The sequence below is a fragment of the Palaemon carinicauda genome, chromosome 28 (assembly GCF_036898095.1).
Source record: "Palaemon carinicauda isolate YSFRI2023 chromosome 28, ASM3689809v2, whole genome shotgun sequence".
In the NCBI taxonomy this organism is placed as follows: domain Eukaryota; kingdom Metazoa; phylum Arthropoda; class Malacostraca; order Decapoda; family Palaemonidae; genus Palaemon; species Palaemon carinicauda.
In genome coordinates, this window is record NC_090752.1 from 58,299,535 (window position 1) to 58,313,540 (window position 14,006).

General features: G+C 43.2%; 1 protein-coding gene across 2 annotated transcripts in view; it reads left to right on the plus strand.

The window, feature by feature from the left end:
* Nucleotides 1-14,006, plus strand: part of LOC137621614 (protein phosphatase 1 regulatory subunit 14C) — a 160,126-nt gene that overhangs the window by 129,054 nt on the left and 17,066 nt on the right. For both annotated transcript variants that reach the window (XM_068352048.1, XM_068352049.1), the window contains exon 3: nucleotides 1,596-1,721. In XM_068352048.1, the coding sequence (XP_068208149.1) occupies nucleotides 1,596-1,721 (126 nt within the window). The remainder of the gene's footprint in view (nucleotides 1-1,595; nucleotides 1,722-14,006) is intronic.

Here is a 14,006-nt window from a genome sequence, read left to right on the forward strand (position 1 = left end):
AAATTAATATTTAGACCTAAGCTACCATTCATTAAAAGAAACAATTATTTTATATAGTATGCATAAGTATATTGGCACTATATAGTGTTATGCTAGATATAAGTATTGATATATACATGATTATATGTTTATGATATTAATATAAATGTATATATGCATAGGTATGTATGTGTATATATGTATACATGTATATATGTGTGTGTATATATATGTGTATGTGTATGTGTATGTATATGTATGTGTATGTGTAAGTATTTATGTATATGTATATGTATTTGTATCTGTATGTATGTATATATATGTATATGTGTATGTGTATGTATATGTATATGTATGTGTGTGTATGTATGTATATGTATATGTGTGTATGTGTATATATATATGTATATATATATATATATATATATATATGTATATGTATGTATATATATTTGTAATTTTGTGTATGTTTTGCTTATGTATTTATATAGATAAGGCTACCGCATTGACATATAAATAACTGTAATGAAAGTAAAATAAGAAGAAAACAAGAATATACCCGCCACTAGAAATGACCCTTTTTAGCAGGTGTCTAACGAGCTTTCGGACTCCTCCTACGCACACCTGAGTCAAACCCAGGTAGCGGGTAAGGGAGTGTCATTGTTCTCTAAATCTCTATATGTATGTTGGTACTTTTGCTTTCCCTATAAAATGTAAGAAACCTCTCTCAATAAATCAGTCCTCTGAGGAAGTATCACGAAACTAGTCAGGACTCAAGTGTATATTCTGTATTTTCATTTTCCCTGTGGTTCTTCTGCACATATATATATATATATATATATATATATATATATAAATATTAATATATATAAATATATATATATATATATATATATATACATAAATATATATACATATAAATATATACATACATATAAATATATACATACATATACATATATACATACATATACATATATACATACATATAATATATACATACATATAAATATATACATATATATATATATATATATATATGTATATATATATATATATATTTATATATATATATATACATACATATATATATATATACATACATATATGTATATATATATATATATATATGTATATATATATGTATATATATATATATATATTTTTATATGTATATATATACATACATATATATATATATATATATGTATATATATATATATATATATGTATATATATATATATATGTATATGTATATATATATGTATATATATATATATGTATGTATATATGTGTATATATATATATATATATATTTATATATGTATATATATATATATATATATATTTATATATATATATATATGTTTATATATATATATATATATATGTATATATATATATATATATATACACACACACACACCCAGACACTTGCTTGCTCTTTATCAGAAAAAGAAAGCCCACCCTTTAATACTATGCAACACCACCAAACACTGCTAAAACTGTCATAATTTGCATTAAAGTCAATCTAGTCAGTATGGAATATATTTACGAGGAATGGCTCATTCTCACCAAGGCCCTTGGCACTGACTGGCACCCTTCATTTCCGCAGGAGGGAAAACACGAAGAAAAAGAATTGGACCTCGATGAATTACTCGACATAGAAGGAGAATTAAAACGTAAAAAATTTTTATGGGACAGCTTGGCTGATTGCAAACAATCAAAGGATAAAATTGAGGTAAGGCATAGATTTGTAACGAGAGAATCTTATTGTTATTGATTTCGAGAGCGATTTTATATAATAACGAACACATGATTATGATTAAAATGACTTCTGTTATTGTTTTTTACTTTGGGACATGATTATTAGTATCCTCATCTTTATTATTATTCATTATTATTGGTATTTTCAAGAACGAGCATCACAGATGATGCTTTTTCATTGTTAGGAAAATTATTCCGATAATATGATGTAATCTCCAAGCTTTAGCAGTACGTGAAAAATTTAAGTATCTTTAACCAGGCAATCCAATCCATCGCTTTATTCTATAATAATAGAAAGAGATTTTGGGCTCAGGCCATGTCGTCCTGATGGAAGGTTCCTTTAAGTAGCTTCCTAAGGTATATTTGACTACAGTGATATTCCCAGAGAATTTAACTTAAGGTCTCCAGAATTCTAACTCTTGGCGTGAATATCCTTAAAGTTTCCTTTAAGGATATCGCATAATATCAGGGGACGTATTCTTGACATAGCAATCTGCACCCCGCATAGTGTTTACGCTTCTAGGGGAAAAAGTGGCAAAATAAAAGAGGAGCCGTTAATAAGGTTCCCTTCCTCCGTTACTGTTAAGAGTATTCAGATGGCGCCACCATCACCGCCATCTTTATTCCTTTTTCTGTAGCGAACTCGCTCGGTGATTTTCCCGGTAGCTCTCTCAATTTTTTTTTATTTATCATGCAATCTCCAGCTTCTTCTGCCTCTGGAAAGTTGAGTATTTGATCTTATGTCGTATAAATTTAGCTCTTGCCGTAAAGTAAAAAATTAAATTCAAAATTAAGTTAAATTTTGGCAGAGCTATTGCCTGAACCGGAGGCGTCTTCGGCGCCGTCGTTTGTGACGCATGTGTTATTTAGTTAGTCAGAACGATCTTCCCGGTATAATAGCATAAATGAAATTAGCTATTTAGTCTTCATTGCTAGGAATTAATTATATTATGCAGATTGTATTCGCATTAGCTTCGGCGATTGAGGTAGCCGATCTTGTTTACACTAGGCGTTCTAGTGTACTTTCATGCATGATATAATAAGCTTTTCTGGTATATTTCGGTAGTAGACTCTCTTTCAGGCAAGTTTTGTTGAAAATAATGGCTGCCTCAGTTGCATTGATCTTATATTCCGTCTTCTCGATGGCTCTAATTTTCTTCTTTTCAGGACTACTGCATACAGCCAGTAACTGAGCAAAATTCATCCTTCATGGTGGGTAGTCAAATTCAGGAATAATTGGCGATTCAAGGTTTTAATATAAAATTCACAAATTAGGTAAGATTCACAATTCAGGTAAAATTCACAATTCAGATAAAATTCACAAATTAGGTAAGATTCACAATTCAGGTAAAATTCACAATTCAGATAAAATTCACAATTCTGGTAAAAGTATACAGAGAACAAGCTACGCGTTTCAGGAGTGCTGTCTCAAATGAAGATATTAGGCAATTTATACACATATGATATATCGATTGCATATAACATTTCCTCTTCTGAGATAGTATACGAGAGAACTTCGATGAGTTAGGTAGTCGATCTCACTGTCATTAGGCTAATAGCCTAGTGGCTTTAGTATACTTTCATATATACTCCCCCGGTTACCCTCATGTATAGGGCAATCCCTCCTTCCCTCTGAGTATAGCCTTCGGCTACAACCTTAGCTGGTATGCCTCGAGTTGTCATTCAGGCCAGACTATGAAGGGTTTTTCTGCCCTTCCCTTAGCTGCAGATGGTAAGCTTTGGTTTGGGTCAGAACCTCAGAGTACTTAGTCTTGTGACGGCAGCTGATTGGTAGGGTGAATGAGTTTCCCCTGTCGATTTATGTTGTCGGCATAGGAGACTATGCCTCCCTAGATTGCACTTGAAGGGGTCAGATGATCAGATGATTTACCCCCTTCCTCCCTGTGGTCTAGTAGACTAGTCCTGTGCTTGCAGACCCAAGGATGAAGTTGCCTAGGATGGTGCCGGCACTCGGAACTCTGTTTCTCTCTTGTTAAAGGTGGCAACTAAATGATTGCCGACCCCTTCACTGTATTGGCAGACCCTAGGCTGGAGAATAGATTTTCATTGCCTAGGATAGCGCCAATACTGAAACAGAGCTTCCTTAGGGTGTGGTAGGACCCCATCTCTTAGTGGGCAGCTCGTTCTTGGCGAGAAACGTTGGGTCCGGAAAGAGGTTCAGTTCTACGCCAGTCTGTGAACTGAATGTGGCCATCATCCCTCGAGAGGGCTACTACTTCGCTGACTCTGGCTTCCGAGGCTAGTGCAAATAAGAATATCACCTTTTGAATCAGGTCCTTTAGCGAACAATCTTCATTGTTCAGAGTTGATGCTAAGTGAAGAACCTTGTCCAGAGACCATGAAATGGGCTTTGGAGGGGCTGCGGGCCGAAGTTTAGCGCAGGCTTTGGGAATCTTGTTGAAGATTTTGTTAGAGAAGTCTACCTGGAAGGCATAAAGCACTGGTCTGGTTAGGGCAGATTTGCACGTAGTGATCATATTGCCTGCTAGACCTTGTTCATGGAGATGGATGAAGAAGGACAAACAAAAATCCGTAGAAATCTCCTTAGGTTTCTTTGCCGTGACAAAGGCGACCTATTTCTTCCAGGAAGACTCATATTGTCTTCTTGTTGACTTTCTCGTATTCTTCTAAGAAGTCAATACTATTCTTTGAGATCCCGAACCTTTTCTTGACTGCTAAGGTGAGAAAATCATGAGATGAAGGTTCTGGGACTTCTGTGATGAAGCTGAGACAGTCAATTTCTGCACTTGCTGAGTCAGAACTGGATCCGGCAACGGGATCAGCTTCAGGCGTAGTTCCGTTACTTGGGGGAAGCAAACGCTGTTGGGCCACTTGTGGGCCTCTATCGCTGCTGTCCCGTGAAAGGATCTTGGCTTGTCGAGGATTTTCAGCAGAAGGTTGGTCGGAGGGAACAAGTATATCTTGGACCATCTGTTCCAATCTATAGACATCACATCCGTTGCTTCCGCTAGAGGGTTCTCGCACGGGGCTACATACCGGGTTAGCTTCTTCTTGTCGCTCGTTGCGAAGAGGTCTATCTGCAGTCCTGGAACTTTACGTAAGATGAAGGAGAATGATCTTGCGTCTAGGGACCATTCTGACTCTACTGTGTTGAACCTGGAAAGAGCGTCCGCCGTCACATTGCGGAATCCTTGAAGGTACTGCTGACAAGTGCCATCTCTTCTTCTCCGCTAGTCGGGGGATGGCCAGTATTACTTGATTCAATTGAGGCGATTTCGAGCCCTGTCGATTTAGGCATCTCATTATAACCTCGCTGTCTAGGACCAGACGGATGTGGATCTAGCAGCGAAGTTTCAGTTTCTTCAGTGAGAGAAAAACTGCCATGGCTTTCAGAAAGTTGATGTGGAAGGTTTTGAAGAGGGGAGACCAGGTTCCTTGGACTTTCTGATGATGAGAGTTGCCTCCCCACCCTTCCTTTGAGGCATCCGTGTGAACAGTGGCTGACGGTGGAGGTGATTGCAAGGGTACCTTCTTTAGGTTTCTTGACCTCCAACCATGGCTTGAGTAGGGATCGCAGACGATTTGGATAGGTCTCTTTAGATCTCTTCGAGTGTTTGATGCATATTTTCTCCAAACTCCTGATGCATCTTTTAATTGTCCTCTCAACACTGGATCTGTCACTGAGGCAAACTGGAGGGACCCCAGCACACTCTCTTGTTGCCTTCTTGATATCCAGGCGGATTGAAGGAGTCTCTTGACAGATCCCGCTATCTCTTTCCTCTTCTTTGATGGAATGGAAAGGCAGTGTGACTGTAAGTCCCAGTGGACACCCAGCCACTGGAACGTCTGAGCTGGAGAAAGACGAGACTTTTCCAAGTTGATCTTGAATCCTAAATGTTCCAGGAACTGGATCACTTCCTTGGAGGCTTGCGTGCACTTCTCCTTAGATGCTGCCCACACCAGCCAGTCGTCCAGGTAGGCTACTACCTGAATTCCCTTTAGGCATAATTGATGAATGACTGCATTCACAAGCTTGGTGAATACCCTTGGAGCTATGTTTAGGCCAAAGGGCATGGCTATGAAGACGTATTGTCTTTTCTGTAGTTTGAACCCTAGGTAGGGGGAAACTTGACGGTTGATTGGTACGTGCCAGTACGCATCCGTCATGTCTATGGAGACTGTATATGCCTGTTTGGGCAAAAGGGTCCTTATGTGTTGAAGCATCAGCATTCTGAACTTGTAGTTCACTATGAACTTGTTGAGTGGTGATAGGTCCAGAATGACTCTGAGCTTTTCCGAGTCCTTCTTCGGAACACAAAATAGCCTTCCTTGGAATTTGATGGACTTTGCCCTTCTTATAACTCTCTTGGTTAAGAGTTCCTGAACATATTCTTCCAATATGGGGGTTGAGTGCTGGAAGAATTGAGGGAAGTTGGGTGGAGTTGTGTTCCAGTTCCACCCTAGTCTATTCTTGACTAGGCTGTGGGCCCAGGGATCAAAGGTCCAGCAATCCTGAAAGAGGAGAAGTCTCCCTCCTACAGGTAGCATCTCACTTTTAGTGCTGGTTGGAGGATTTACCTCCTTGGCCACGTCCACGTCCACCTCTGTTGCCCCAGCCTCTGGAGGGGTGCTTAGAGGATCCTCGAAAGGAACCTTGAGACTTCGGCCTAAAGGTCGTTGACTGCCTTTCAAAAGCTGGGGTGAAAGCGGGCGACTGTTTCCCCACCGTCTGGGGGACCAGCTGGAAGGTGGTGGTTGGCTGTGCTACCGTCTGTTGCACCGTGGCCATGGGAAGCTGTTGTTGTTGCCTGGGACGAGAGGGCACTCTTGGTCGTTTCATCTTCCTTTTTGGCTGGGGACCCTCGTCAGCGGAAGACTTCCTCTTGGAGGACAAGCCCCACTTGGAGAGGATATTCCTATTCTCCGTTGCGGCTTTGTCCACGACCTCTTTGACCACTTCGCTTGGGAAGAGGTCTTTTCTCCAGATGTTGGAAGCTATCAGCTTCCTTGGTTCGTGCCTCACCACAGCCGAGGCGAACACGAACTCCCTGCAAGCCCTTCGGGCTTTAATGAAATTAAACAGGTCTTTGGTGACCGTCGCCAGATGAGCCTTGGAGAAGACCATGTACATGTCTGGGGTTTCAGATATGCTTGCCATTGTCTCTAACCCTGTCTGCAGACACATAGAAGCAGCAAAACGTTCTTTAGTCTCCTGCTTTCTTCGCAGGAGAAAGTCCGACAACTTGGGGAGGTCTTCACCGAACTGTCGTCCGGCAATGTCTGCCTCCAGCTCCCCGACTGTGAAAGTGTTGTGAACATCTTTCCAGTCCGCATCATCCGATGGAAAGGCGAGGGAAAAGGGTCTACACTCTTCAAGTGTAGGACAGGGTTTCCCTGCCTCAACCGCCTTTAAGGCGGCCTTAAACCCTTTGTCCATAAAGGGAAAGGCACAAGAGGGATCAGCAATATAGGAAAGGTGCTTTTTGCCGAGAGCCAGCACCTTGGAGCTAGTAAAGGCCCTCTCTTTGAAGGTGTTGGTAAATAAGGCCTGAGCCTTGGGGAGGTCAAGAACGATGACCTCTTTCGACTCTGTTTCCTCTTTGGACGAAGGTTCCGTCCTCAGTCGGACATAGCAATCCGGATAGGCCTCTTTACTGGGCCAGAACTCTACATCATCCACTGGGACCGTGCCCAGTTTCTCGGAGAGGAAGATCTTCCCCCCTGACATCGGCATGTGCTCCGCATACCTCCAAGGATTGACGTCAAAGAAAGCAAGAAGATCCTTGATGTTTAGCTTCTTCGGGGCTAAACGCGTAGCCACGAGCTGGTGCATCTCCGTCCGAAGAGAAGCCTCCTTCTCAGACGATTTATTTTGCATGTCCTGGAACATGGACAGAAGTGAGTGCAGCGTACTCGTGATCGTATCGAACTGGAGGGCGGAAGAAGAGGTCGAAGGTACCGGCTCGACCACCTTAGCAGAGGAAACCAAAATCGTTTCGGCTTTCTCGGTCTCGCCTTTATGGGGTACGTCATCCTCCTGTTCCAGTTCTTCCACCAGGAGATTGTGTTCAGTCTCCTCTGAGACAACTGACATGTTGTCCGTAAACTGGATGCCCTTCAAGGCGTCCGATACAACAGATTCTATCGGAATCTGGACGAGGGGAATCTCTGGTTGAGTCTGGGGAACGATTGCATCCGAAGATGCCCTTGGGAACAGACAGTCCCTCATCCTTTCATTAGGAAGGTATGGGACAGAAGTGTTCTTCTGAAAACCCCTGACCCATTTTCGCAGCGTCTCTCTTGCTGCATCCCTTGACTCTGTAGACTTTTGATCATCAAAAGCCTCCTTAACAAGTTTGTCACAAACGGTACATACCTGTGGGTCCCACTATTTCAGAGATCCCTTCGTGACTGCGCAGCGAGCATGGGCCGTGCACATGTCATGTCCGCAGAAGTTCCTACTGCGGACCCTGCAGAAGTTGTTCCCGCACTCGGGATGCTCCTCCTGTAAAGAAAGAAAAGAATATAAGTATTCGGTGAAATTCTCAGATTTCATCATACATATTTTTTTAAAATATTTAGCTTAGGATAGGGTAAGCTAGAAAAAGGAAAAGACACCTACTTGTGTCTCCTGTCCAGCCCACTGCTGTGACCTCCTTCAATATTGAATACTAAATTCTTAACAAATATGGGAAGATAATATCCTTGGATATAAAGTGTCTTCTTAACACTGTCTTCTAGATTCAATATTGGGGAATTGGTAATGGTTGTTAACCATTAAAAAGGCAGAGAGAATCGCTCTCTTAGATGTGATGGTCTCACAATGGGCTGCCCATGAGCACCTTGTAGGTTGGAAAAAATTAGTATGGGCTACAGCACTGACTGCCGGCGGCATGCCGCCAGTACTGCCGTGCCTGCCGGCATGTTCTGGGCTATGGAAGGTAAGCACTGCCTTTAGGGTGATGGGCGGCAGGTCGCCGGCAGTTGCTCTTCCGGCGGCATGCCGCCAGTACTGCCGTGTCTGCCGGCGAAGCAGGTTCCAGGCTTATGGAAGGCAAGTACTGCCTTCAGGATGATGGGCGGCAGGTCGCCGGCAGCCAAAGGGTCCCTCTATCAAGTAAGACCCGGCGGCAGCCGGCGGTTAAATGTCTAGACTTTGGGTGGCCGGCTGCCGGAAGACAACATAGTTGTCGGCGGCCGGTCAGAGTATGCCCATTGCCTTTGGTCGTCGATCAGCGGCGCCCATGGCAAGTGGGGGCAGAGCTAACTGCCGGCAAGCGACAAATATGGCTGCCGGCTGCCGGCAGTCGGCCCAGAATGAGGAGAGGCGAAGGAAAAGAAGGATGGAGGAAGGCAAAGGCTCAGCCTTGCTGGCCTACATCTGGAATGAGGGTTCAAATGGAAGGGGGAATTAAATTCGGGCTTCCATCCGACCATATCCCATCCATATTGTTAGCATAGATATGGAAGGCAGTCCAAGGGAGGGCTGAAGAACACTCAAATAAAGATGGGGGCTCCTGCCGGCAGCCGGCTCAGCCGGCGGCAGACAGGAGACTCCAGGCCAATTCTTCAGACTACCCATATGGTCGAATGTTGAATGACGGCCAGGGTGTGTGATGGCTAGGCCAACACAAAAGGGACAGCAGGGGGAGGGGCAAGGGTCCTATAGGTGAGGTAATACCCGAAGGCACTACCGACTTGGGCGATTCTGATCCCATAGTAGACGACCTCATAGTTGGGAATTCAATTCCCCAGGTTGGGTTAGTCTAGGTGAGAAGGCGACACCCAGAACGCAATCTCAAAAGGGAACGGAATCTCGTACCAGAGATCTTAGGCAGGGGAAGAATTTAATTCTTCGGCTTAAGATCTACCAGCACAGGACTGTCTGCTAGGCCAAGGGAGGAAGAATTATCATATAAGACCTCCAGGGTAAGGCCTAGGGAGGTCTAGCCTCCTGTAAAGGCAACCTAACCTGACTTGGGAAATCATTTCACCAAGACGGACGGAAGTCAAACACAGACATTCTACTCTGATGTCCCATTCTAAGCTCGAAACCGACTCAGTGGTTAAGAGAAAGAAACGGAACGCCCCAGTAAAGATTTGCCAGAACTCAGTTCAGAGCAAAGCTAACCGAGGGTAGCCTAGGCTAGTCAGAGGGAAGAGGAATTGCTCTTAAATCCCGCCAGGAGATTGGTATTGGCTTGAAAGGTATAGGAGGTGTCAGTCTCCCCTTAAAAGACAATGCAAGAGCAATTGGGGATATGTATGAAAGTATACTAAAGCCCCTAGGCTAGTAGCCTAGGTGCAGTGAGAATCGTTCACCGAAACTCTCTCATATACTATCTTGGAAGAGAAAAATTTTATGCAGTAATATCTTAAATGTATAAATTATTGCCTGAACTTCAGTAAAACTTTACCAGGAAGGTTATATCATGCATTAAGTGTGAAGGTACCTAGGCTAGGAAGCCTAGCACTCGTGAGGCTCGATATACTTAGCCAAATTCACGACAACAAGGACATAATATAAAAATCCCTAGCTAAATTGCTAAATAGCTAAAGTTAAAAAGCAAGCGATGTACAGAAAGAACGACCGCGTCCAATGACGCCATCCGGTTGGCAACAGCTCTTGTTACGTTAATTACGATCTTAATCGAAGAGTAAAACTGGCAAGAGCTTACATTTACACAATTCAAAGATATTACTTGACTTTCTAGAAGCAGATGAGGCTAGTGAAGACATCATAGCAGCGAAATAAGTCCAAAATAGCGAGAGATAACACGTGATAAACACCGGTCAGCATAGCTACAAGGGTAAGAATGGCTAGATGGCGCCACGAAGCGGCGGGGGGGGTGGCGCCTATTTACGGTACAGTAAGAGCGTTGCCTTAATAACGGCTCTCCTATATTCTTGCCACTTTCCCCTCGAAGCGAAAACGCTATTAGGGGTGTAGATAGCTATGCGACGTGTCAAGAATATGTCCTCTGATATTATGCGATATCCCCTATTAAAAATCTTTAAGGGATATTCGCTCCAGGAGTTAGAATTCTGGATACCTTTGGTAAATTCTCTGGGATATATCACTGTAGTCAAATATAACCTAGGAAGCTACTAACGAAGGAACTTCCATCAGGACGACATGGCCTGAGCCCAAAAAATTCTGTTATATGAACATTTAACCCTAAAACCATAAATTTTCCATTTTTTCTTCTAATGGACTTAGGCCTCAAATACAGTAATGAGACAATCTAGTGACTAATGGGAATAACAATGTCTTGGGCAATGTCTTTGTCTTTCGGTCTTGAAGTTCAAACTATTATCTATCTTCTTGATGGTACTAGTCAGTATATAAACATTAGGAAAGTATAGAAATAAACAAATTTATCAAAATAATGTATGATTATTTCGATAAACCTTCTCTGATGTTCATATTGCTGACTCCCACACTCTGATAGAGGTACGATGCAAGTAAAGGAAACAGATTGGTTTAAAGGTTTGAAGGTTGCTCATGAATGGCAGAGGCAAGGGACAATGACACTGCCCTATCAAGCAGGCGAGTGCCCTAGAGACATATGATCAATGCCCAAGCCCCCTCTCCACCCGAGCTAGGACCAAGGAAGGCTAGGCAATGGCTGTTGATGTCTCAGCAGATAGACCTACAGGCTCCCCCAAACCCCCCATCCTTAGCTCACAAGGATGGTGAGGTTGTAGCGACCAAAGAAACTAATGAGTTTGAGCGGGACTCAAACCTCAGTCTGGTGTTTACCAGTCAGGGACGTTACTGCATCGGCCACTAGTTTTCAAATAAATTAATCAAACCCAAAAGTATTATTGTACCACATCATCAGCAACTACTAGAGCACCTGAAGCCTAGCAATCTTGATTAGCAAACAAGGATTCCTTAAAATAATTGTAAGGAAATATAGATACAGACTTGAGCTGCTGCTAAAACCCATTCCAAAGAAAGAATTCTGCCAAAATTAGAAGTAGTTGCACTTTTAATGTGCCGACATGGATGACCTTCGATGTAAGGATGCCACAAAACTTCAAATCATTCATTCATTCATTCAAATCTTTGTGAACCTCTGAAACTAAATTTTTAACAAGACATCATATTTTTGGACAGAGGGCAATTTGGAAGGTTAATTCCACAAAACAAATATGCAACATTACCTCTAATGCCCCTAGTTTTATGCAAATAATTTAGATGACTACAAAAACCTTGTTTCTGAAAACATGGTGGATAGTCTCCATGCGTTAGATATAACTTACGTGAGTTTGGATGTATCACCTTGAAAATTGGTTATCTGATTTGATTGGCTTTGTATGGCAACCTCATTGGACACTCAGACATCAGAGGCCACAGATCTGTAAATCACTCCATTTGTGGCCAAAACAGAGCTATTAACATAATTCCTTTCTTTTTAACATCTGACTTACCCAGTAGTTATATATATAGCTTACGTCCCTGACGTTACGGCAGAAAATTCAAAACTCGCAGCAATCGCCGATTGGGTAGCCAGGTGTACCACCAGTGCACCCTCTACCCAGGTACCTGGAACCATTCCAGTCATTCCTCAGATCATCCCTGCCGCCGCACCGGGGACATCGTTGGATTTTTCACTCACTGTAACCTGTATAATTGCAGTTTTCTTGGTGATGAACAATTTGGTTTTGGCTCTCGCTCATTTGGATTTGCTTTTGGATTTTCTTGAAACACTATTGAATTTTTTTATTTTGACCCTTGCTCGTTTGATCTCTCTTTCAAATATTCAAAATGTCTGACTCTTCTTCAACTGTTAGAAAGTGTGTGAGAGGTTGTAAAACCCGGCTTGCTAAAGCCTCTGTTGATCCCCACTCCATTTGTGTTAAATGTAGAGGTAAAGTTTGTGAGTTGGTTGATCGTTGCGATGAATGTGTTGTTTTGTCTGAGGGTGAGTGGTTAGAATATGACTGCTACACTCGTAAGCTTGAGAGGGATAGGATCAGAAGTAGTAAGAGTTCATCTTGTTCTTCTAGATATTATTCCACTTCCTGTGTCAACGAACCTAATCCTTCTCCTGTAGAGGTAGTTCCAGATCCCACTACTGTTACTTCTGATGAACCAACTCTAAAGGACATGATGGTGGCCATTCGCCTTGGGCGTGAGAGTTGAGTCGCTCGCAGCGGACAGAACCAAGTTAATGTCCGATGTTAAAGAATTAAAGTGTTTGTGTCAGTGCTAAAAGTGCAGTGAATTTAAACAGTGCAGTGGAGGGTGCGTCTCCTCGGACCTGTCATTCTCCTAGCCTTAGACCTCTTCCAAGCTCCCCAACCCCTGGGAGAAGGAATGTCGATCGGCGAAAGGAAACGAGAGGCGTTAGTGTCCGAGCAGACGTCCCCTCGAGCGTTCCTGTTGACACTTCACAGGACGCTCACCCCCGCCATGGGGAAGGTGAGGTGAAAGTGTTTTCATCCTCTTCGGATGACGCAGCGCCCAGACGGGGCTGGTGTCACGCTTCCAGACCTCTGAAGAGGAAGATTGACTCTGTCGATCAGCGTCGTATCATGACGCCTCAGGCTCCTTGTTGCAGCCATTGGAGCAGTCTGGAGCGTTTTCCTTCTTCCGACGAATGCTCTCCTGCCAAGCGCCCTGTTTCGTCGGTAGGTGATAGAAGGATGTCGGAAGCTGTCAAGCGTCCAGCCCCACCGGTTGCAGGGCAGTTTTCTGAGACTGGCATGACCTCGGTACATGCTCCTCCTCCTCCTTCAGATTGGTTTTCGTCCTCTGGACGCTCTGCGCGTTCCTTGAGCAACGTAGAAAGCGAGCTTGTGGTAGAAGCAATGTCTCCTGTTTTGCCACAAGTTGACCCTAATTTTAGTATGCTGCAAGATATGCAGCAAAACTCTCTTCTCTCATGCAAGTCTACCAGCCTGTGAACAACAAGAGAGTGGTTCACCAAGAGCCCGAGTGTCGAGTTTCTTCGCACCTTGACGCCAAGCGTCAGAAGGCTAAAAGTCGAGAGGTCCTTGACGACGAGCAGCTTTCCAAGCGTCGAAAGCCTGGTAGTCATGACGCCAAGCGTCAAGTTGTTAAACATGACGCCAAGCAGCGTAATTAGGATCCTCCTACTAAGTGTCGAGAGACTGATCCGCATGACGCCGAGCATCAAGCAGCTAAACGTGACGCCGAGCGTCAAGCAGTTAGACGTGACGCTGAGCGTAAGAGCCTCGGACGTCGTGATGACGCCGGTCGAGCCGAGCGTCGAGATCGCGAAGGTCTTAGTTCCGATCATAATGA